Source organism: Prionailurus viverrinus, chromosome C1 (assembly GCF_022837055.1).
Source record: "Prionailurus viverrinus isolate Anna chromosome C1, UM_Priviv_1.0, whole genome shotgun sequence".
In the NCBI taxonomy this organism is placed as follows: Eukaryota; Metazoa; Chordata; class Mammalia; order Carnivora; family Felidae; genus Prionailurus; species Prionailurus viverrinus.
In genome coordinates, this window is record NC_062568.1 from 67,662,779 (window position 1) to 67,688,852 (window position 26,074).

Below are 26,074 nucleotides of genomic sequence, written 5' to 3' on the forward strand. Positions count from 1 at the left end.
AGAGGAAGCGGAGTGGGAGGGTGGGCAAACGGGGTGAAGGGAAGAAGAAGATATAGGCTTCCAGTTATGGGAATAAGTTACAGGAATAAAAGGCACAGTATAGGGATTATAGTCAATGATATTATAAGTGGATTATATAGTGACAGATGGTAGCTACACTTGTGGGGAGCATAGTATAACATATAGGGAAGCTAAATCACTATGCGGTATGCCTGAAACTAATGTACCTTTGTGTGTCAACTACTCTCAAATAAAACACTTAATAATTATACACATTTGCCTCTGTAAAAAAGTTTTACACATATCCCTGGTGATATTATTCTTTCCTATAATTATTTTATTTCAGTTTTAGTTCCGTGTTTATTGTGTAACATGTGTGTATGTGTTTTTATAAAATTTGTAACTCCTGGGATAAGCCTACTTTTCTTATTTTTCTAAATGTGTGATATGTTTCAAGCATACAAAAAATATAGGAACAATATACTTCGAAAAAATTTTCACACCTAGTATTATTGATTTGTGATCAGAGAATGAAATCTAAATAGATGTTTATGGATGTTTTTATAGTGACAGATACAGGATCAAAGCTTTAAGGTGAGTACTCTGTTGTATACAGTTTGTCAACATAAAAAATTTAAAAACATCTAATAAATTAAATTAATCATCATTACTTTTTTTGCTTTGAAATATCAAGAATGATAGCAGAGTGTTAAATATTACTATAATTGAGTTTTAATCTTGTACCAGTTTTTCTTGATCTGTTTAAAATTTTTTTTAATGTTTATTTATTTTTGAGAGAGACAGAGACAGAATGCGAGTGGGGTAGGGGCAGAAGGAGAGGGAGACCAAGAATCCGAAGCAGGCTCCAACCTCCGAGCTGTCAGCACAGAGCCCAACGCGGGGCTCGAACCTACGAAACCCTTCATAGAAAGAGTTTGGAAGTTTTCCTTCCATTTCTAGTTTTTGAACAGTTTCAAGAGAATAGGTGTTAACTCTTCCTTAAATGTTTGGTAGAATTCCCCTGGAAAGCCATCTGGCTCTGGACTCCTGTTTTTTGGCAGATTTTTGATTACTAATTCGATTTCCTTACTGGTTGTGGGTCTGTTCAAATTTTCTATATCTTCCTGTTTCAGTTTTGGTAGTGTATATGTTTCTAGGAATTTGTCCATTTCTTCCAGATTACCCATTTTATTGGCTTATAATTGCTCAAAATATTCTCTTACTATTGTTTTTATTTCTGTTGTGTTGTTCGTGATCTCTCTTTCATTCTTGATTTTACTTATTTGGGTCCTTTCCTTTTTTGTTTTATAATTTCTAAAGTTAATTGCCCTTTTCCCATTCTTTGGAAGTTTTGGAGGATTTTCTTGTGATTTCACAGTCAGCTCCTTAATGAAATTTTTATAGGACGAAAAATCCAATTTGGAATATAAAGTTCTCTTGCTGGGATCTTCAGACAGGTAGTTTCATGATTATTTGTACATATTTGCCTTTTCCTTTAGATTTTTGAGGAAGAGTCCCAATACCACTGTGCTCTAATGCTCAACCTCGAAAAGTCGCCTTATACTGGGACATGGAATTTTACTTCCTGCAGTGAGCACCACACTCTGTCTCTCTGTCAGAGATATTCAGGTATGAATTATCATCTAGATAACTATGGTACTTTATGCTGTTAGATATATACACTACTTTTTCATGAAAATCTTATAAATGAATTAATATTAATTTGTAAACATATAGCTTCCCTAAATTTTCAACATGGCTAAACTCATATTGGTTCAGTGAGTCAGATTATCTCAAATGGAATGTGATTTTTTTTCAAGTGTCATTGCTTTGCCTAATTAAATATCAAAATTAAGTATTGGTGCTGACAGCTCTGAGCCTGGAACCTGCTTTGGATTCTGTGTCTCCCTCGCTCTCTGCCCCTCCCCCGCTTGTGCTCTGTCTCTGTCTCTCAAAAATAAATAAATGCTAAAAAAAAATTTTTTTAAGAGGTCCATATTTTCAAAAAGATGTTTTTCAAAAGTATCACATTGTTTTCATTGGTCACAATGTTCTTAATAAATGATTAAAAAAAAAAAAAAAACCTTTGGGGACGACTGGGTGGCTCAGCCACTTAAATGTTCAACTCTTGATTTGTTCTCTGGTCATGATCCCAGGGCCATGGGATTGATCCCTGCGTTGGGCTCTGTGCTGAGCATGGAGCCTGCTTAAGATTCTTATTCTCTTTCCCTCTGCCCCTCCCTCTCTCTCTCTCAAAAATAAAAATAAATAAATAAACAAACAAAAATAAATAAAATTTCTAAAAAGCTTTATCATGTAATGAGAACCTCAAGTAGATAATCCACGTACTTCTAAGGAACTTTTTGTTTAATTAACCTATGGTCACTTGTCTCATACTGTTTAGTAACTGCTTTATTCAGGGAAGTACTGTAAAATAATAATTCAATATATCCTCTTGTGGGTTGTTTTGTACATTTTTTTCATGGGAGCTCTCCCCGATTAAAACTTTGTAAGGGAATACCTAACACCTCCTCTTGTTAAAGGAGTTCAAACAAAGGAGGTATTTGAAACCAATCTGAAATGGTAATCTCATTGTAGCCTACTTTTACTTATACCTTTTTTCCTTCCTAAATCAGATTAACAAAAACAATTTTGTTCCAATTTTAGAAAAAAAAAAGATGCGGCTCAAACATATTTGCCTAAGGTATACACCAAGACGTACTTAGTTCTCCCAACGAAAATCTAAAATAAATGGATAAGTAATAGCTAAACTACTTATGGAGAAATGAAGAAATGTCCCATGCCTTGCAGAGTGGGTGGTTTTTGTGTTTTTTTTTCTTTTACACACAGAAATTGAAAGCAGACAGACCTTGCAGAATACTTCAGACACTATAAAGTATCTAAATAATTTGTACAAAATAATCCCGAAGAGTCTGACTTGGTTTGATGCTCTGAAGGAGTGTCAGAAAGATAACATGCACCTGGTGAGCATCACAGACCCTTACCAGCAGGCGTTCCTAACTGTGCAGACGGTCCTTCATAACTCTTCTTTATGGATTGGACTCTCCAGTCGAGACGTAAGTTTTCAGTCCAACTGCCAGGATTGACTGACGAAATGTGAAATTTTTGTTGCACACAGCATTTCTCATACCAGACCAAAAGAACCCAGAGGTTGTAAAATCTTACTCCAGTGAGTAAATTTCATGAAGTGTATAATTTTTAGTGGTAGTCATCTTTCCACTGTTGAAAGATCTGGTGCTTTATTGTTTAGATTAAGAAGAAGTTCTAGTGGACATATGTAGATGAGCACTTCTTTTTATTCTAGTAAAAGACTGAGCTAGAAGCAGGAACTGCCATCTCTCCCCAGCCAATGAAAATAAGAGAGGAAGAGAAGAATTAAATCAGATGAGGTCCAGTGTGTAGAAGTACTATGGCTTCTGATGAAGAGTCTTTTTATCCTTTTCAGAATCAGCAGAGTACAATTAAGCCTCTCTAAAAGTGGATTAGAGTAGTGTTTCACCACAGTTCAAGGCCTGATCCTGGATAGATGTCTTAAGTACTTCTAATTTATTTCACAGCCCAGCAAAGAATACTAGTCTCCTGCTAATTCTCAGTGCTAAGCTACAAACATGTTACATAAACAGGAACATTTATGCTTCTGAAGCATTTAGCTATAATTAATAAGTATTTTTCTAAATAAAGGTATAGTAAAAAATAATAATAAATAAAGCTGTAGTATTTCTGTCAGCATTGTAGGTCATTTTTGTCTCTGTTCTAGGCTCTCTATGTATGCCCACTGAGATGTATTGAAGGGTAAAATATAGGGCTGGTATGTGAGGCTGCATATATTATGCTCTGCATAGGGGGTGCCATTTACAAAGATTGTGATGTGAACCCTGCCCCCTGCATCTGCACAGTGCATGACTGGTGAAGCCCTTGTTAGATAAATGTCCCCTAAACCAGTATTCTTCACTCTCAGAGAGAAGGCAATTGGCAGAGTAGGACAGAAGAGTACCTTACATTGTGAAGTAAACCTAAGTTATATATACCTTGGGGAAACCCTCAATATACCAATGTGGTATATACCAAGATGGTTTTAGGGCTGCATGGAAAAAAATGTGATTGAAAGTGATTTAGTCCTAGCGCACACCCAGAGTTGAACTGGAGAATGGGTGAAAAAAACTTAAAATAGGCTCAGAAGTAAACATTACCTTTGACAAATTTTGGATTAATTACCACCAGCATGTACTAGAAGCTCAGTTAAAACTAGTATTTAGAAATTGCTTGAAGAATGTTTTCTCTGAGACTCTCAGAGCCAGATCGTCAGCTTGAACTAGTTTTTAAGACTTACTATATCAATTCTTTCATTACATTGCTTTTATTTATTTCCTCTTCATTGTTTGGGTTTATGTAAAACCCATCATTGTGTCTCTTGTGAGGGTAGTAATAAGTTATTACATTTCCTAGTTTCAATCACCTTTAACCTTTTGAAACAAAAGCAATACCATCCCTGTGGAAAATCTGTAAATTTATAGTAAATATTTTTAAAAGAAAATTAAGATCACCTATAATCCCAGTAACTAGTGATAAATATGATTTAGTAATCTGGCATATATCCCTCAAGTTTTTTATATGTACACATGTATTTTTTTTTTAATGTTTATTTATTTTTGAGACAGAGGGAGACAGAGTGCGAGTGGGGGAGGGACAGAGAGAGAGGGGGACACAGAATCTGAAACAGGCTCCAGGCTCCGAGCTGTCAGCACAGAGCCCGATGCGGGACTCAAACCCACAAACTGTGAGATCATGACCTGAGCCGAAGTCTGACACTTAACCAACTGACTCACCTAGGTGCCCGCACATGTATATTTTTAAGATAATTAGAATCATACCATTTTGTAACTTTTTATTCACCACTGAAGGATTTTGGCCTTATTTCGTATCCTATTTTCAATCTGTACCTATGTTTCTCTTTTTTCTTTCACTCTTTAACATATTCTATGTAGCTGTTTACTGTGTATTTGCATAAGCTGCCTTAAATCTTTGGAGCATGGACAGGATACATTTTACACTGAAAGCAATGGAAGGGTATTGAAAGATTTTAAACCTGGTAGTGACAATATCAGGTTTTTACTTAAGAAGAATTATACTGGCAGAGGGTGGGTAAGGAAGCGAGCAGTCAGGAGATTTCTTACAGAAATTCATGCAGGAAATGATGTTGGCCTGAACTAAGGCTCACAGCAGTTCTGGTTTATATAAAGTTCAGACTGTGGCAGTGGCAGTGGGTCACTCAAGTACACAGAAGTGGAAATACATAGAGAGGAAGTCAAGAAGGCTTGGGAGCTGGATGAATTACCCACATGAACATTAATGTCTGTAAGTCGATGGTTGGACCAAGAGGACAGAGCAAGACATGGGGTATCTCCCCAGTGAATATCAGGGGGGAATAAGGAGGCAAGTCCTCAGTGAATGTCAGAGAGAGCAAAGAATCTGGGAGCTTGCATAAACCTCAAAGGAAATGACTGAAGGAGATAAAAAAATAACCTGCTATCCCATTCTCATAGCCCTGCGGTATCTGAGAATGGAAAAATAAACAGCCTTCCCTTGTGAGTGTTGAAAGGAACTTATTCCCTTGGGAAAGGCAGGTTTTGATTAAGATCAATTAAGGTCAAGAATTTAGTAAAGAGACGCTTATAGTCGTAATAAAGAGAGATCACATTCAGCAGAGAGATAGAAGGTGCGGTGATTTATCTACGAGGAATAGAAGTTCCAAAGACCTGCTGTGAGTGCAACAAAGGTGAAGAAATCCAGGGTAACAACCAAGTGCAAGCAACATTCCATGGCCAAAGGGCACATTTGAGGTCAGAGGCTTAGGCCACAAGGTTACAACTGGAACTCTGGTGGAGAACAGTTTTCAGAATGAAACAGTTGGTAGTATTGAAGCCTGAACATGTTTGTTATTTATGGTTCACTAAGGATACTGTGTGTGGCCTTTGCCCAGTATTCCAAATAAACCAGGGATGCAGAATTGTCTTGGGCCTCAGGACAGCTTAATTCATTGGGTCAATGTATAAGGGCTGGTGCTCTGACAGCACCATGGGGAAGCCCAAACAGGTCTGTACCCTGGACTTTTGTACCTATTCTGTAAAGCCTCTCTCAAGATAGGTGGGTGGTCAGGCCCTTGTCAGGATGTAAAGACAGATGTTCATAGACTTTTAGTGCACAATAGAGTTTAGTGAATGAGGAAGCTTTTCTACAAAGACAAGTGTAAAAATAACAGTGTGAGAGCCATAAGGCCTGAGTCAGGGTTAGAGGGAGAGAGCCAACACTTATGTAGCTCTTCCTGTGCACCAGCTGGCCATTGAGTTACATGTTTTATACGTTACCCCACGAATTCCAGCCCTGAGAGATTAAGTGTCATATCCGTTTAATAGATGAGGGGATGGAAACTTGGCAAGGTAAACTCAAAATCAAAAACTAATGTGGGACTGAGCCAGAATTCAAAACTAGATATGCGTAGCCCCAGAGCCTGTGTTCTTTACACTACCACATAATTGTTTTTCTGACTTGCAACAACCAACAGTTCCAACTATGTGTGAGGCAGCCTAGCATAATGACTCAGGCCATGGACTCTAGCACCTGATGGCCTGGATTGGAATCCCAGCACTGCAGTATACATTCTATGTGACTTTGGGCACACTACATGCCTTCAGTCTCCTCATCTGTGAAAGAAATATAAAGGTTCCTATCTCATATGGTTGTTAGGAAGATTAAATAAATTAATCTTTGCAAAGCACTTAGAACAGTGCCTGGCACGTGGTAAGTGCTGTGTAACTATGTGCTAAATATAAGATAAAATTAAAAGTTATTAGATTGAGCATGAGGGTTGAAATAATACAAAGGAGATAACATGAAGTATTGCCACTTGAACTGTATTTCGGCTGCTTACAGGATGAACTCAACTATGGTTGGTCAGATGGGAAACATCTTCAATTTAGCCGCTGGATTGAAAATAATAATCAACTTGAAGACTGTGTAATGTTAGACACTGATGGTTTCTGGAAGACATCTGACTGTGAGCATCAGCAACCAGGTGCTATTTGCTACTATCCAGGAAGTATGCTAATTTTAAATATTTTAATTTATGGGGGGTGGTTTTGTAAAATCTGGTCTTGAAATTATAATCACGTTCTTTTTCTACAACAAAATTTGTTGTGAAAATTCAAGTAGAATTATTATATATTAAATACTTTGTCATTGATTTGTTATTTTAGACATGTTATATCTTTATTTTTGTCAGCTGACAATGGTACCTGACCTTTGAGTTTTAACTCCCATTGGTCTCATTTTGTATGTATTTTGTGTTTATGTTCTATAGAAAACTCATATTTGTGAGAATTATTTTTTTGTAATTCTTATGATCAACAACTAATCTTTCTTTTTAAGAGTCACTGTTAAGATTCATTTGTTTGCCAGTAACAGTAACCAGCTCAAGCCAGCTTAAGCCAAAAGGGACACTTAGATCCTCAAAAATGAGGATATCGCTGAGCCTCATGAAGAATGGGAATCAGAAACTGAATGGAATCTGGAACCCAGAGATACTGTCTCCCACCTATCCTTTCTGTTTCTCTCTGTAGACCTGCACTCGTCTTTTTATATACTTTATGCTTCTCTCTGTGCATGGTAAAACATGGCAGCTCTGTAGCTTTCAATGATAGCCATAACTGGAGATGGATTGACTATCCCTAAATTATACTTTCCAAATTCTTAGAATCTGATGTACCTCGCTAGAGTAAGGTACGCAATCTCTAGCTCAGAGTAAAGTAGTTTTACAACTGCCAGAGGCCCACATGTGTGTGTTTGCAGTAGAAAGAAAAGACTACTTCCCAAAGGGAGTTGTTGCAACCTGGGAGACATGCTGGATGGTCTCTACTGCATATTAAATCTGTTTGTTGACTTTGAGTAGAGTATATCTATATTTGCATCTCCTGGAGTCTATGTCTTTTTCATAATAAAAGCCATAATCACATTTTCAACTATTTCTGTTTGCTTTCATTAAAGCAACAACTTAGAACATCACATATTTCATTAAAATGTACCTTTAATAAATAAATAAAAATTAAAATTTATCTTTAAAATTAGAGAAAAGGGGCACCTGGGTGGCTCAGTTGGTTAAGTGTCCGGCTTCAGCTTAGGTCATGATCTCACAGTTTGTGAGTTCAAGCCCTGCATTGGGCTCTCTGATGACAGCACAGAGCCTGCTTGGGATTCTCTCTCTCTCTCTCTCTCTCTCTCTCTGTCTCTCTGTCTCTCTGTCTCTCTCTCTCTCTGCCCCTCCATCGCTTGTGCTCTTTCCCTCTCTCAAAAATAAATAAACAGTAAAAAAATTAAAATTAGAGAAATACCAGTAACCAGAAACTTAAAGATGAGTTCCCAAAGTTATAGTTAGGTGCCTATTATTAATATCCTTGTGTAGTCTTTGAGGTTGCCCCTTGTATTTGAGGTTTGGTGATACGAGAATACAGAAACAACATTTAACCTAATAGGACCTATTGTTTTATATTCTCCCACTCACTCCACAGCAGGGGAAAGAGATTATGTTAAATAAATTCCTTCCTACAGAAACCCAGTTAAGAGGTCACATTATATTTGAGTATAAACAGAACAAGCATCATTAAGCTATTATTTATTGGCTTCCTGAATATTCCCTACACATCAAGCCTAATTACTCTGAACAGGATTTAACATTTACATCTAAGATTAGAATTCTTACCATTGTCATTTTTTCAGATGAGACTGAAAAAGAGATCAAACCGGTTGACAGTGTTCAGTGTCCCTCTCCCGTTCTGTCAACTCCGTGGATACCATTTCAGAACTCTTGCTACAATTTCATGGTAGGAAAGACTAAATATCATGCAGTAACACCAGATGAAGTTCATTCTAAATGCCAGAATCTGAGTAAGTATCTTAAGTGTTCTAGATAAGTGATTATTAAAATTATTGACTATTTTTTATTTAACAGATCCAAAATCACATGTTCTGAGTATTTGAGATGAAAAAGAGAATGACTTTGTTCTTGAGCAACTTATGAGTAATCATTACATTTGTTCATTAAAAAAACAAGTCTCACCTGAGTGTGTTATAAATATTTTTAATTAGCAATAAATATTTTTAATTAGCACTAGCGACTAGATTTCAAAAATACTCATCTCCTAATTTCTACATTATCAACAAAAAATTAAGATTTGTGTTTAGTTAAAATGGAGAATATAGGAGCTACTCCTTTACCTATCCATTAGAGAACCAGTCTGTCTTTACATGTATGAACAAAACGAGTTCTACTTTAAAAGACACAGAAATGACACCAGCAAGCAGAGAACTGGATGTTCAACCAAGCGAGGCTACAGGCGAAGTGAAAATAGGCAAATTTGCGTAGTTGAAAGCTCAGGTGAGTAAATGAAAGCAAAGAAGAGCTCTGCATAAAAGAAATGCATATTTCACACTTGTAGCTCTCAGGACTCTCCAGATATTGTCGGTGAGATCCACTGAGGCTTTATGACTTCTCAGCAGTGGACCAGGGAACTGTGGGAAGTTCTTATGGAAAATATCAAACCATTATTCCCAAAAATGTAGAAACTAGTCTTGAGAGATAGTCTACAAAAAAGAATCCTTTGAAAAAGAGCAAGGTTGAGAAACACTACATGCCATTGTTTCCTGTTAGACATTATCAAATATATATTAGCATATACTTTAAGAAGTATAGGCACAAATGAAGTAGTCTAACTTTGTTTAATTAATGTTTGTGACATTTTTATCCATCTAGTCTTTTTCTGAGAAATTCCTGCTAATTTCCTGAGGGACACCCTTTGGGAAATATTAAACTTTTATAATCCAAATATCAGAGTGATCTCTAAAGAAAAAGATCTAGCATACAGACCATCCAAGAGGTTATATTTATTATAGTTTTTGACAGTGTATCTTTACCAGTGTAAATTTGTACCAATTTGAAACAAGATTTAAATGGAGGAAAAGTGAAGCAAATCAATGTTTTAAATTCTCTACTCAGCTATAATTTTATACTAGGCTATAAGACATCAAAATGTTTGACATCAGAATGTCAAAATTTAACATCAAAATGTTTGAAAACTTATTAATCTATTCATTTTCATACAATGAGATAGTTTTAATTTACACATCTGTCTTATTTTTCAATATTGTTTTAGAGTTTATTAAACTAGGAAATAAAATTTTCTAAATCTATCAAAGTGTTCTAGATAAGTAATTATTAAAATTATTGACTATTTTTTTTTAACAGACCCAAAATCACATGTTCTGAGTATTCGAGATGAAAAAGAGAATAACTTTGTTCTTGAGCAACTTCTGCACTTGAATAATATGGCTTTATGGGTCACATTAGGTATAACTTATGAAAGTAAGTTATAAATCTACTGGTTTTCTTTATATTCATACTTCATTATAAATTAATTATCAATGGAGCGCCTGGGTGGCTCAGTCGGTTAAGCGTCCGACTTTGGCTCAGGTCATGATCTCGTGGTTTGTGGGTTCGAGCCCCGCATCGGGCTCTGTGCTGACAGCTCAGAGCTTGGAGCCTGCTTCAGATTCTGTGTCTCATCCTCTCTCTGCCCCTCCCATGCTCATGCTCTGTCACTCTCTGTCTCTCAATAATAAATAGATGTTAAAAAATTTTTTTAAATAAATTAATAAATTACTTATCAAGCTACAAAGGTATAGTTCTTCAACATATGTGTTTATTAATATACAAAATTATAATTATGCACTTAGCAGAACTTACATAAATACCAGACAGTTTTTGTATCTCTAATCTGCCATTAAAATGCCTTTACCACCAAGCTTAGAGTCAAATGGTAGAAAATAATTTCCTTTCTCCACTATTCCTTCTACCAATTTAAGACTAACTAAAAATGACCACACTGTCACAGAAACCTTCGATATTGACTTTATATCTCTCCTAAGAATATGGGATGAGTGAGAATGGAATTATACTTCTATTAATGTTGCACCTTTCGGTTTACAGCATTGGTTTAGAGTATACGTTAGAAAAATGAGAAACAGTCTGACAGTGGGATAGAATATTTGAAATTGGGACTGAATACCACAAGTCCAAGGTATAATTGGTATGAAATTTTTTAAAGCAGTTTTGCTTTAAAAAAGCAGTTTTGAACTGTGCCAATTTTGAAAAATACTTACTTACAGATGTCCTGAAAATCATAGAAGTTTGGAATTAGGAAAAATGTCACTCTGGGACATAATATATCAAAAGCATACATTTACCCAGTAAGGGGGTGGGGCTTACTAGGAGACAAGGGACAGTGATAGCCATAGGCAGAAGCTAAATTACTCAAATATGACCTTTTTTTAAAAATTTTTTTAACGTTTATTTATTTTTGAGACAGAGAGAGACAGAGCATGAACGGGGGAGGGTCAGAGAGAGAGAGACACAGAATCTGAAACAGGCTCCAGGCTCTGAGCTGTCAACACAGAGCCTAACGCGGGGCTCGAACTCACGGACCGCGAGATCATGACCCGAGCCAAAGTCGGCTGCTTAACCGACTGAGCCACCCAGGCACCCCGACAAACTGTTCTTCTAAGCTGCTATATCATTTTCCATACCTTCCCATTTTTTCCATACGTATGCCAACACTTCTTTTTATCTCTCTTTTTTATTGTAGCCACCCTAGTAGTTATGAAGTGGCATCTAATTGAGGTTTTTATTTCATTTCCCTGATAACTAATAATATTAAACATAATTTCATGTGTTTATTGGCTATTTGTATATCATCTTTGGAGAATACATTATTCAGATCATTTATCCATTGTTTATTTTTATTTGTTTTAATACTGTATTTTCTTAAGTTTATTTATTTATTTAGAGAGAGAGAGAGAAAGAGAGGGTGAGCAGGGGAGGGACAGAGGAGGGGGAGAGAGAAAGAGAGAGAGAGAATCCAAATCAGGCTCCATACTGTCAGCACAGAGCTAGACTTGGGGCTCAATCTCCCGAATCTTCAGAGATCATGACCTGAGCTGAAATCAAGAGACAGATACTTAACCAACCGAGCCACTCAGGCGCCCCAGAACCTTTATCCATTTTTTAATTATTTGTCTTTTTTATTGATCAATAAACATTCTTTATATATTCTGGATTCTTGTCAAATAAATGATTTGTAAATATTTTCTCCCATCACTTTATTTCTTTGAAGTAATCTCTACTCTCAATGTGGGGCTCGAACTCACAATCCCAAGATCAAGAGTTGTAAGTTCTACCAACTGAGTCAGCCAGGTGCCTACTACTACATGTACTACTACTACATCACTTTCTAGATAGTATAATCTGTAGCACAAAACTTTTTAATTTTAATGAAATCAAATTTATCTATTTTTTATCACTTGTGCATATCTAGAAGACTTTGCCTACCCTATGGTCATAAAGACACACGCCAATGTTTTATTCTAAGAGTTTTATAGTTTTAGCTCTTACCTTTAGATCTATGATCTATTTTGAGTTCATTTTGTATATGATGAAAGGAAAAGGTCAAATATATATTAGATTGGCATAAATGTGCACAATTGTGTATGGCTTAGGTCCGGAGAAGAGATTTCTGTCACTAGTTTTATAATATATTAATTTTTTAAATGAAATAATTATACTAATTTTCATTGCAATTAAACATATATACAGTAAAAATGAATATCTGGTTAAAAATAGTAAGCATAAAGTTATTGCAGGATGGTGAAATTATAAGTAAATTTTAATTTTTATGTTTCTAATTTGTAATTTCCAAATTAAAAATAAACATAATTTACTGTTATAGTCAGAAAATATTTAAATATTTATCTCTTTATGTATAAAGAGATATACATAATTATATAACTTTTTAGAAAGCAGGTAAAGAAGAAAGAAAATTAGTTGAGTTTGAAATATTAACCTCATAACTCTAACTCAAATCTTGATTTAATCTCTAATTGTAGAAAAAATGTTTCTTCTCTAGATAATTCTCTTCTGTGGTCTGATAAGACCATGCTGTCATACACAAATTGGAGAGGAGGAAGACCAGATATAAAAAATGGCAATTTTTTTGCTGGCTTGAGTACTGATGGCTTCTGGGATATTCAAACCTTCAATGCTATTGAAGAAATATTTTACTATAACCAGAACAGCATTCTTGCTTGTAAAATTGAAATGGGTAAGTATGCTAATGTAGAATTTTCACTCCATAAGGCTAATTAGCTCCGCAAGTGGGAATCATGCAACTATATTTTTTGAGTGCCTCCTCTATTTTCAGTCCTGTGAGAGGTACTGTGGAAGTTACACAGGAAGGAAAAGATACAGTTTCCTGGTGTCATGGTCTTGATCTCAAGGAGTAAAATGTAGTTGGGGAGACAGCATGAAATTCTTTATCATTGTTTCATGTAGGTTACTTTTAGGTGATTTGGTACTGGCTTAAATTTGTTGGAAAGTCAAAAGGGATCAATGAAAACAAATAATGACAACAAAATGCTCTGAGAAGAAAGTAAAACTTGGTTGGGTTTTGAAGAATGGAGAAGATTTTTATAAATAAGAAAGTGTGTTTGGGTAGAGTTTTGACATTCTAGGCTGAAAATAAATTTCTCTTAAATTTGCCTAATTCCTTAAATAAATCTATTTTAAAATGCATATCGGTTTAAAATTTTTCACAGCTTAAAAACTGTTTTAAGTTTTAAGACCTCTGCTAACATCCAGGCTGACCTTCTCCCTTCATAGTACCACAGAATAACTTTCTGGAACACCATTTCCATCAACAATCTCCAGGGATTCCCTACTACCAATTACTTTGGGTCCATGTAAGCTTTTAAGACTTTCTAGAAACACTGTCTATCCTAAAATTCTAGGCTTTCTTCCAACCTTGATTTTCCCCCCATTCTTGGCTCAATAAGGCTCTTTTTCTGTGAGGCTGATGTCTTAATCGTCCCATGTACAGTGTATGCTTATCCTCATTTGCACCTTTACTTATGGTTTTTTATTGACAAGAAGTCTTCCACTTTTGTTTTACTTCTTTAACAAACTTAGAATGATTTTATGTTTATAAAAAAAGTTACAGAGACAGTACAGAGAGTTCCCATATATATCATAACCAGTATCCCCTATTGTTGACATCTTGTGTTAGTATGGTACAATTGTCACAACTAAGAAACCCAATATGATGGATTACTTATTCACTAAAGTCTATACGTTATTTAGATTTTTAACATTTTTACTTAATATCCCTTTTCTAGTCAGGATTCTATACAGGATACCATGCTAATATAGTCATCTTGTCTCCTTAGGTTTCTCTTGGCTGTAAAAGCTTCTTAGACTTTTCTTGCTTTTAATGACCTTGGCAGTTTTGAGGAGCACTTTTTTGGTCATGTATTTTTTTGGTCACGTTTTTTTGTGGAATGTGTCTCCCTTTAGGTTGGCTGATGTTTTTCTCATGATTAAACTGGAGTTGTGGGCTTGAGGTTTAGGAAAAACCACAGAATTAAAGTGTCATTTTCATCACATCATATGAAGGGTATATGCTATCAACACGACTTCCCACTGTTGGTTTTAACCTTGATCACCTGGCTCTAGGTGTTTGTCAGCTTTCTCCACTGCAAAGTTATTCTTTTCCCCATTTCCATGCTGCACTCTTTTTAAGGAAGTCAGTATATTTAGTACATATTTACAGGCTGAAGAGTTATTCTCCACCTTCCTGAGAAGGGTGTACGTATGTAAATTATTTGGAATTCTACCGCGCAAGAGATTTTTCTGTTCTCTCCCATTTTAAAATTTATTCAGTTATTTATATCAGTATCAGTTCATGGTATATATTTTATACTTTGGGTTATAATACGATATACTACATTATTTAATATTTTATTAAAATTGTTCTAGTTTGGGCCACTGGGAGCTCTTTCACTTGGCTCCTGTGCCTCTTTCAAGTACCCTTATCACTGTGCTTTTGTTATTGTTGTTACTATTGTCATTTTGTTACTGTTATATTATTCTTCATTTGCTTTTAGCTTTCTGATTACTTTATTTCTTTTTGGTTCTAATTCACCTCACCTAAACTCTGGAAACCTAATTTGATAAGCAGGCTTTCTGACTCTCTTAACTCAGATGAGTCTCTCCTTCTCTACTCAGTCACACAAATTAGAGTAGATAATTGTTTTGCCTGAATTTCAGGTATTGTTGTTTAATGTCTGCAATTAATATGTAAGTTCCTTAAATGAAAAACAATGTTTATATCTTTTTTTTTTTTAATTTTTTTTCAACATTTATTTATTTTTGGGACAGAGAGAAACAGAGCATGAACGGGGGAGGGGCAGAGAGAGAGGGAGACACAGAATCGGAAACAGGCTCCAGGCTCTGAGCCATCAGCCCAGAGCCCGACGCGGGGCTCGAACTCGCGGACCGCGAGATCGTGACCTGGCTGAAGTCGGACGCTTAACCGACTGCGCCACCCAGGCGCCCCTATATCTTTTTTTTAATCAACCAGGCAACTATACTATTTAAGAACCTATTATATGTGTTGTGGCAATACGAAAAATAAAGTATGCATTTTACCTCCCTTGTTAATAAGAAAAATCCAGTTTTATTTAACTTTAGAAATGGTTGCATGTCCAGTCTTACCCAAAATATGTATTTTAAATAATTTAAATTTAATCACTAATACTCTTAATTTAAATATTACAGTTGACTACAAGGAAGAATATAATGCTACTCTGCCACTGTTTATTCCATATGAAGATGGTATTTATAATGTTATTCAAAAAAAGGTAACATGGTATGAAGCATTGAACATGTGTTCTCAAAGTGGAGGTTATCTGGCAAGTGTTCATGACCAAAATGGCCAGCTCTTTCTGGAAGATATCGTAAAACGTGATGGATTTCCACTATGGGTTGGGCTCTCAAGTCACGATGTAAGTCTTGTCTTGTTTTCCAGAAATTTTCCAAATGTGTTAGAAGGTTGGAAATTTGAGCATAAGATATTAATTCAGAGTATAACATCAGAGTAAGTCCTGGGACTCAATTTGCATAGCATAGTGCTTTCTTATCTTTTTACAACAGAAACTAAATAGAAAATTGTATTTGTAGAATGTAGTAGGGCAAATGGCCTGGACTGCAGCCGCCCTAGGCACTGCCAGGCCATCCCAAGGGCCCAGTAGATTAATATCTCAACAACACCTCTCTGTTACCTAGTTGGGGCAGACTAATTGCAAAGCTGGGAAAAAAGAATAGCAACGAATCAGAAAAACCTGAGTTCTGGTATTAGTGGTATGTCTTCCATTTATGTTTGGTGATCATGAGCAGGTCATTTAATCTTTGGAAGTTAATTTCTTCATTGGTAAAACTGGGGTGATAATATTTTCCTTAATATAGGATTATAGTGAGATTAACACAAAAATTTATATAAGATGTCAAATAAAATTCTTAATATTAGGACTAATATGTGTATTTTCTTCTCACTTTCACCCTACAAATGAGCACTATTTGAGATAATGTTTTGGTAGTAAATACATCTTTTGTGCCACTATTTGAATCCTATTAATTAGTATATTCATGTACCTATAATAATGTCCAGTTCCTGCCCCCCCTGCAAGAAATAGGCTACTATAGAGATTAGAATTGAAAACCTAATTTAAATAATCTTTAGAACAAAATGGAGAAAATTTTAAAAAGCATGACAAATTAAGTTTATAGAATAAAGGAAAAATCAAAAGTAATCTTCCCATATGAATTTCTTGGGAAGTATTTTCCTCTTCCAAACCCCTGCTGCTTGATGGCTTCTGTAGTAGGAAACATGTAGCCAGAGACACAAACCACAGAACTATAAAACATAAAAAACAATATTCAGAATACTATGAAGGTTGCTAATATAAATCTGTAATTGTGACAAATGGAAGCCATTTGCACATCATTTAATTTCAAGTATTATATAAACTCATCCTTAAAAAAAAAAAATAAATCTAGGGACAGAGTATAGTAACTGTCTATAAATTTAAAGTCCTACTTAAATTGCACCAGAGTAAACGTCTCAAATCAATGCATCAAAAGTAAATCCCTGACTTTACAAATAGGTCCAGACCTATAACAATTGTAAGCAAATAATTAACAATCCATTCCAATATTTCTTAAAGTATATATATTCTTCTTACAGTTCTTTTTGAACATTCTTTTGTCTGGATTCAGGTTTTCTGTATTTTTTTTTTAATTAAAGGCAATTCTTATGCTAAAAATGTGCTAAGCTTTTTTATCTCTATTATTCTTAAAACAGGGAAGTGAATCAAGTTTTGAATGGTCTGATGGCAGTACATTTGACTACATCCCATGGAAAGATAAAAAATCTGCTGGAAATTGTGTTGTCTTGGATCCAAAAGGAATTTGGACACATGAAAAATGCAAGTCTGTTAGGGATGGTGCTATTTGTTATAAACCTACAAAATGTAAGACTTGATTTTGAATAACTATATTAATTAAAATATGACATTTTGTCTTATGCACATGATAAATACTCAAAGGAATTTTTTGTAGGTTTTAAATAATTTTTATTCACACATCCTACAAAAATAAATTTGATACTTTGTGAAGAGAGATGAACATGATATACCCATTTAGGGTATGTATGTGCCCAAAGACTTTCAGTTCCTCTGTCACCAGGTACATACTACTCTAGAATTTGTGAATTTTGGTTTCACTTAGCAATGTTCCTCAAAGGCTGACACTGCTTTTAAAAAGGAATTTGGGGTGCTTGGGCAGCTCAGTCAGTTAAGCATCTGACTTCGGCTCAGGTCATGATCTCACAGTTCATGAGTTCAAAACCCTGTGTCGGGTTCTGTGCTGACAGCTCAGAGCCTGGAGCCTGCTTTGAATTCTGTGACTCCCTCTCTCTCTGTTCTTCCTCTGCTCATGCTGTCTCTCTCTCAGAAATAAATATAAATAAATAAAAACAGTAAAAAAGGGTTCAAAAGCACATAAATTTGGGAAATACTTCAGGTCTGATTTATCATATTGACTGCTCTGATAGTTTCTGTAGTAAAGACAGCAGTTTAACTTTGTGTAACTCAGCATTTTCCAAACTTACATGATTCTTAAAATCTAAGGAAAGAGCCCCTTCCACCAGGGTTGGGCTTATCCTGACAGGTGGAGCCTTAATGAAGAACAGAAGAGCTAAGCTGCCCCCCCACCCCCACCCCGGAGCTGCAGGGCCTGCTGGACAAGCCAAGAGATGGTGGCGGTGGTGGTCTCTGAAGCCTCTGGCTCTCAGCGCTTGCCATGCTTCTGTTCCAAAGAATATTCTAGAGAAGATCCAACATTTGGAATTAAACAGATTCAGGCAGAAGAAAATGTGAAAACCTTATTTAGAGAAGCAAGTGAATACAAGAAAGGGAGAATGATATCAAGAATGAGAAATAAATGGATGATCAAAACCTGACATCCCAGGTGTTAGGTACAGAAAATGAATGTAATGTTTTAGAAAAACAATGAGGATACATGAGAAAATGGAAAGGACATCTGTGTTAGCTAAACAGACTTTATAGGATCAAGTTGAATGACATGAACAAACAAATTCCGTGCCATATTGGGTTGAATAGTGTCCCCCCCCCCCCCCACATTCACATCCACCCAGTCTTAGAATGCAACCTTATTTAGAAATAGCCTTTGCACGGGGCACCTGGGTGGCTCAGTCGGTTAAGTGTCACCTTTGGATCTTGTCATGATCTCACACAGTTCGTGAGTTTGAGCCCCGTGTCAGGTTCTGTGCTGACAGCTCAGAGCCTGGAGCCTGCTTCAGATTCTGTGCTTCCCTCTCCCTCTCTCTCTCTCTCTGCTCCTCCCCTGCTCACACTCGTGTCTCTCAAGAATAAATAAACACTAAAAAAAATTATTAAAAAAATAAATTAAAAAATCGATTCAAGGGGCACCTGGGTGGCTCAGTCGGTTGAGCATCCGACTTCAGCTCAGGTCATGATCTCACAGTCTATGAGTTTGAGCCCTGTGTCAGGCTCTGTGCTGACAGCTCAGAGCTTGGAGCCTGCTTCGGATTCTGTGTCTCCCTCTCTCTCTGCCTGGCTCACGCTCTGTCTCTTTCTCTCTCAAAAATAAATAAACATTAAAAAAATTAAAAAAAAAAAAAGAAATAGCCTTTGCAGATGTAATTAGTTAAGATGAGGTAATGCTTGATAAGGATGGGCCCTAAATCCAATGGCTGGTGCCCTTATAAGAGGAGAGAAGCAGACAGACCGAGAAGGCCATTTGATGATGGAAGCAGAAATTGCAGTGATGCAGCTACAAGCTAAAGATTGCCAGCAACCACCAGAAGCTGGGAGTTCTGACTCTCCCTCAGAGCCTCCAGAAAGTACCAACCCTGCTGACACTCATTTTTAGACTAGACTCCAGAACTGTGAGAGAAGAAATTTCTGTTGTTTTAAACCACCAAGTTTGTGGTAATTTATTATGGCAGCCCTGGGAAACTAATACAAGAGCAAACATTAAAAACTGAATCCTCAAAAAACAAAAAAGGAAAATAACAAGTGTTGGCAAGGATGTGGAGAAATTGGAGCCCTAGTACACTGCTTGCGGGAATAAAACATTGTGTGTAGCCACTGTGGAAAATGGTATGGAGATTTCTCAAAATTTTTAAATAAAATTACCATAGGATCCAGCAGTTCCACTTCTGGGTATATACTCAAGAGAAATGAAAGCAGGGACTGGAACAGATATTTGTACAACCCTGTTCACAAGCGTCATTATTCACAATGGCCAAAAGGTGGAAGCAGCCCAAGTTGTCCATTGACAGATGAATGCATAAGCAAAATGTGGTATATACATTCTGTGGAATATTAGTCAGCATTAAAAAAGCAGGAAATTCTAACACATAATACAACATGCATGGATGAATCTTGAGGATATTATTCCAAGTGAAATAAGTCAGACACAAAAGGACAAATGCCATATGACTTGAATTGTATGAGGTACCTGGAGTTGTCAAATTCATAGAATCAGAAAGTGCAATGGTAGTTTCTGGGGGCAGGCAGGAATGGGGAGTTATTATTTAATGGGTACAGAAGCCATACTTAGACTTTTTGTTTGAGACAGATTTTGCTGTGCAGATACACTGCACTGTGTAAACAAATTACCAAATTTTCACTTGTAGATGTGATTTTTAAAAGTAGTTCTTTACATGGCAAGGTAAAACTAGTTATATATTACCAAGATAAAAAGAATTCAAGGAAAGAATTTTAATTGTTTCAAAGTAGTTACAGGCCTACTCAGCCAGCCTGTCTTTGCTTCTTTTCTTATTCTGTCTCTCCAATTGTTTTTACATTAAGCTAATTGCATCTTAGAAGGCTAAATAGTTTCTTCTATTTTCTAAGTTAAAAATGGTATTCCAAAAAAGCTAATTAGAATGTGTATTCTTAGGGGTGCCTGGATGGCTCAGTCTGTTGAGTGTCCAACTTCAGCTCAGGTCATGATCCCAAGGTTCATGAGTTCAAGCCCCGCATCAGGCTAGCTGCTGTCAACATGGAGCCTGCTTTGGGCTCTCTGCCCCTATTCTGCTTGTGCTCTCTCTCAAAAATAAATAAACACTTAAAACAATGTATACTGTTAGAGTATGAGCTGTAGCTTTCTCTGGTGTGTGTATTGAGTTGAATGCTTTCCTACTCACAGGCACCACAGTTTCAAACAGGGTTTAGTGAGATTTTAAAAGCCAATCATTTTGCCTGTGCGTGTTTACAGTCATGTCTAACATTTTTATAGCTAAAGAGGTGTCTTCTCATACCTACTCATCAAGATGTCCAGCAGGGAAAGGGAACGAATCACAGTGGATCCAGTACAGGGACCACTGTTACGCGTCCAACCAGGCATTGCACAGTTTCTTGGAAGCTGAACAGTTTTGTTCAAAACTTGGTGAGTTAAAGTCTGTTGATTTTCTTGGACTCAATAATTTAATCATTGGAATTTTTCCCAAGGATGTAATGATTATATTTTTAAAAATATTTTTAGAACACTCTATATCTATAATGGCATTTTATAACCGAATTGCCCAGTGGTGGGGAAATAGTTAAGTATTTTATGAAGTATGAGTTAAGTGGAACATTGGAATAGCCATAAAAAGTGACCAATGTAAGAATAAGTACATGGAAAATAAAAGTAAGTGGGAAGAAGTAGAATAAAAAATTGCTATGTGAATTATTATGTGAAAATAAGGACAAATGAAATGGTTTTAAATATAGTTAGATATGCTTAGATGAAGGGATTAAAGGCAATTTTTTTTTGAAGTTGGTTAAGTACTAAATACAAATTACAGATTTTCCCACTACTTAGTTATAAATAAGTAAGCTTATCACTGACCAGGGTAACAAAATCAAGGAAGCATGGGTTGTTCATCCATCCTGCAATAGAAATGGCCCATATCCTCTGAACATCATAAGGAACAGGACTTTTTGTCTTCAAATTTAACTATTTTAGAAAGAACAGCAATAATTGGATCTCTCCCATAATAAATTTACTCTATAGTCAAACTGTGAAATGACTTCTGGGGAGACCACTGAGAGTATTTCAAAGACCTGCATCCTTGGGTAGCAGTTTAGCCAGACTGGTGGCATATCTCTCATTTATTTTGCTAACTGTTTTGGAGTCATTTGCCTGATTTAAAAATCTCCTTGTTACTGCTTGACTACATGATGGAAACTTTTGTGTGGGAACTCCTCTGTGGTGTATGTGTACACACACACACACACACACACACACACACACACGATGGGAACTATTGTGAACTATGTATGTGTTCTAAGAGTGAGAAGCCTCTTGCTCCTACAGGAGAAAATAGGAAGGGTTACTGTCATTGTAGAGTGGGAGTTAAGTACTTAAGCCTTGGAGGCAGACAGGTCTAAGTTTTAAATCCTACTCCCATACTTATTAGCTGAGTGATACTATAGAAGTTACATAATAGCTTCTCTTTTCTCATCTGAACAGTGAGAATGAAAATAGTACTTATTTCAAAGGTTGTGTTGTTGTAGGAATGAATGAAATGAGATAATATATGCAAATGTAGCACCGTGCCCTGCAAATAGTGAGCAAATTATTCTTATTATTAGAAAATATTGAGATTGTCTCTCTAAATTTATAACTGGCTAGCTGTATAAACCTGAATGATTGATCTTCTTGAGGCTCAATTTCCTCATCTGTAAAATAGTGATATCTTCCCTACAGGATTATGTAATATTAAACAAGCATGTGCATACTCTGGTCTTCTATAAAGGAGTAAAGACTTGCCTTTGCCATTCTCCCAGTATCACCACCACGAAAGAAATGCTTTAGTTCAAGTGTAGATAGGCTTGTCACTGTTGGAGAGGTGATTCTACTCTTAGGATTTATTTCCAAGTCTGTTATTATTTTATTTTTATCCCTTGCTTTATGATGGTGATAATACTATTTTCTCTGTGGGTTTAGGGCAATTTATCAAACTTCAAGAGTATTCAGTTCCATACTATATTTGGGAACATATAATGGGCATAACCAAGTTCATTTATGTGTAAAGTAATATTAAAGGAAACGCTAATGCTCCTCAATATCCCAAACCTGTTTGCTTTTATTTTCATTTTAATAGAAGCGAATTTAAAGCTGAGCTATTATATGGAGAGTATGCTGATATGTATTTTTACAATCACATACCCCACTTCTTCTAACTAGCTGTTCATATACAAAGGCCTCATTGGTAGGCAGTCCCAAGGTCAAATAATATTATCAGGTAAACATTTTAAAGAAACATAACATTTCTCTAAATAAAGTTTCAATCTAGAAATATGTCTAACTTTTTTTGGGATCTATTAATGCCATTCTTTTAAAAATATGACACAAATATCAGATTTAAAAAGTATTCTCTATGTAAAGCTTGAATTTCTCAATGATCTTTATCAAGATTGATTTTTTTTCTCAAATGGCTGTTTGAAAATAAGCCATTTCCCTAGTTTGCATAAAGCTCATTAGTTTAGGATTTGTTTTCCTTCAACAGATCATTCTGCAACTATTGTTACCATAGAGGATGAAGATGAGAATAAATTTGTGAGCAGACTGATGAGGGAAAATAATAATATTACCATGAGAGTTTGGCTCGGATTATCTCAACATTCTACTGGTAAGTGACATATTTGTGTGGACAGTGTGCAAAGAGAGTTCCAATTTGTCCTAAATACCAAGTCAGCCTTGCTAAAGAATGTCAAGTGGTGGTTAATTCAAATGCTTCTTATTGATGAATAAGCTAGGTCTGCTGGCTGTTTTGGACATTTATAAAATCCTAATGAATATTCAAGTGATTTATTGGTACCTATGGAAAATACTAATGAAATAGAAAGTCAGATTAAATCAACTGGGGTGTTCTAGATGCTTAAGGTACTTGGATCAATAGCATATTTTTTCTCCTACAATGATATTTGTGCCCCCCATGTCCCACAAAGAACCCATGACTTACTTTCCTTAGAGTTCTAGTGTGTATCAGTCGTATTTTTATAGCTTATAACTCTGTTATTCAGAAAGTTCTCTTCTTATTGTTCTCTTCCATCTTGAAATATTTTTACCATAGAGAATAATTAATTCTTTTAAAAAAATTTTAATATTGGGGCGCCTGGGTGGCTCAGTCAGTTAAGTGTCTGACTCTCGGTTTTGGCTCAGATCATGATCTCACGGTATCGCATTAGGCTCTGCACTGACAGTGCAGAACCTGCTTAGTATTCTCTCTCTCCCTCTTTCTGTCCCTTCCCTACTTATACTGCCTCTGTAATTTTTTTTTAAGTTTGTTTATTTGTTGAGAGACAGAGAGACAGAGAGACAGAGCACAAGCAGGGGAGGGGCAGAGGGAGAGGGAGACACAGAATCTGAAGCAGGCTCCAGGCTCTTAGCTGTCAGCATAGAGCCAGAGGTGGGCTCCAACTCACTAACAGGAACTGTGAGATCATGACCCCAGCCGAAGTTGGACGCTTAACCTACTGAGACACCCAGGCATCCCAAGAGAATAATTAATTCTTAATGATGATTTTGTCTTTCAAACCAGCTTAGTAAAATTGCACAGAATTAAAAAAGATTTGTGGAAGAATTTCTCAAGGAATAATGGATTAATCCAAGCAGTAATGGGTACAAAAGATTTTAGTGAATTTGAAATGGATAAAGAATGAAGAGTACAGATTCAATAGAAGAATAGGAAGTGTTTCACATTTTATGCAAAGTTGAATTCTAAATAATTGAAATACATGTGAATTCCAAAATATTAAGCACTTGTCAAAATGAATGGATTCAAAGTTGGCCATCTAAATGAGTTCTAAATTGTGTTTACACTGTCACCACAAGGTGGTGCTACCTCAGCTGGAAAATAAAAATGGAGTCCTGGTGGGGAGACCCTCCTGGACCCTCTAGACCCTTCTTCCCCCAGCACATCTTTAATGATATGAGTTTTTTAGTAGGAGGTGAGGTTGCTGATGGAGATGCAGTCTTTAGAAATCTATCCTTTCCACAATGAATGTGCAAGCATTCTACTTTTTAATCAAAACACCACATTTTGTATCAGTGCTAATAGAACTTTCCGCAAAGATGGAAATGTTCTATATCTGTGCTGTGTAAGAGTAGTCACTAGCCATAGATGGCTATGGAGCACTTGAAATGTGACAAGTGCAACTGAAGGACTGATTTTTTTTTTTAATATTTTCATTAAAAAATATTTTCATTTTTAATAAGTTTCATTTTCAACAGTGGCATAGCATAGTTCTATGTAAATGAGTTATACGAGCCACATGCCTTTCTACCTTAGAAATTTAGAGACAATAAACTTAATTTCTTTCTTTAGATCAGTCTTGGAATTGGTTGGATGGATCAAAAGTGACATTTGTCAAATGGGCAAATAAAATTAAGAGTGGTGATGGAAAATGTAGCATTTTGTTAGCTTCAAATGAAACTTGGATAAAAGTTGAATGTTCACATGGCTATGGAAGGGTTGTCTGCAAAGCTCCTCTGGGTAAGTATGGAACCTTGCCCTTAAGGAATATTTTTGCAGAACAGGTCAGGAAGTAAATGTACAACTCAATTATGTGCCATGTTTTGCACTTGCCTCCTGAAGTCCTTATTTAGTCCTTAAAGGATAACCAAAAAAATTGCTTAAGCTACACAGATGCTTTCCCTCAGAAAAATATATTGTAAGAGATAATAAATACCAAGATGTCTAAGACTCCCAGGTGAAACCACAAACAGCCTAAACTTTGTGTAATTATTTCCTAAGAAAAATAGAAGCTGCCAGAATATTAGGGAGCTCATTTCTTTGAATATGTTCTTAAGATATATTTGATTCTGTCGGTCAGATATGTAAAAGGTCAAGCTTGCTTCCTTTCTCCTCATTCCCATAAAACTCATGATTAGCTTAGCAACAGTGCAAAACTGGATTTAATTACTTAAAATTTCCTGGAAGGAACATCTGTAGAAAGTCATAATTCAGACTTAGGTTTCATCCTGAATTGATGCATAGAATAACCAGAAAAAATCTTACCTTAATTTCATTTCTAGAGAAAGGAGCTCTAAGTTTTTCATGGCAACATTTTTAAAGATTTAGCATAAAAGCGTCCTTTTGGTGAATAAATATTGAAGATAAATCGCCAATACTAAGTGATTGGTATCTATATATTCATGCATTGATTCAGCAAATATTTGGAGTGTCTACTGTATGCTGGGTTTTGTGTGCTGGGTATGGGGATGGCTACACTAGATTAGGTTATCAGGGAAGATGTCTAAGAGTAGGAGACACTGAAGCTGAGATTTGAAAGGCCAGCCAAACAAAGATCAGGGGAAAAGGCATGCCAGGGAGAGGTACCAGATGGAGCAAAAAGCCTCAAGCAGAACAAGCTTGACGAGTGCTCAAGGAAGAGCTGAAAGGTAGGCACGTACCAGCCACCTAGGGCTCTGGAAGCCAGGCTGAAGAGTTCAGGTTCTATGCTGAGTGAAATGGAAAACAACTGGAAGATTATGGGGGGAGCCCAGGAGCAGGGTTAGGGT

At 36.1% G+C, this 26,074-nt stretch overlaps 1 protein-coding gene and 1 long non-coding RNA gene across 5 annotated transcripts in view; one reads left to right on the forward strand and one right to left on the reverse strand.

The window, feature by feature from the left end:
• The window catches only part of LOC125172320 (uncharacterized), a 106,415-nt gene that overhangs the window by 71,619 nt on the left and 8,722 nt on the right, over window positions 1-26,074 (reverse strand). The window lies entirely within an intron of this gene.
• The window catches only part of LY75 (lymphocyte antigen 75), a 131,405-nt gene that overhangs the window by 68,636 nt on the left and 36,695 nt on the right, over window positions 1-26,074 (forward strand). For 2 of the 4 annotated variants that reach the window (XM_047870175.1, XM_047870172.1), the window contains exons 24-34: window positions 1,500-1,629; window positions 2,851-3,077; window positions 6,952-7,117; window positions 8,791-8,958; window positions 10,316-10,432; window positions 13,029-13,223; window positions 15,734-15,960; window positions 17,316-17,484; window positions 20,801-20,950; window positions 23,058-23,180; window positions 24,879-25,046. In XM_047870175.1, coding sequence (XP_047726131.1) covers window positions 1,500-1,629; window positions 2,851-3,077; window positions 6,952-7,117; window positions 8,791-8,958; window positions 10,316-10,432; window positions 13,029-13,223; window positions 15,734-15,960; window positions 17,316-17,484; window positions 20,801-20,950; window positions 23,058-23,180; window positions 24,879-25,046 — 1,840 coding nt within the window. The remainder of the gene's footprint in view (window positions 1-1,499; window positions 1,630-2,850; window positions 3,078-6,951; window positions 7,118-8,790; window positions 8,959-10,315; window positions 10,433-13,028; window positions 13,224-15,733; window positions 15,961-17,315; window positions 17,485-20,800; window positions 20,951-23,057; window positions 23,181-24,878; window positions 25,047-26,074) is intronic. The other 2 variants (XM_047870173.1, XM_047870174.1) reach the window with 2 other exon arrangements.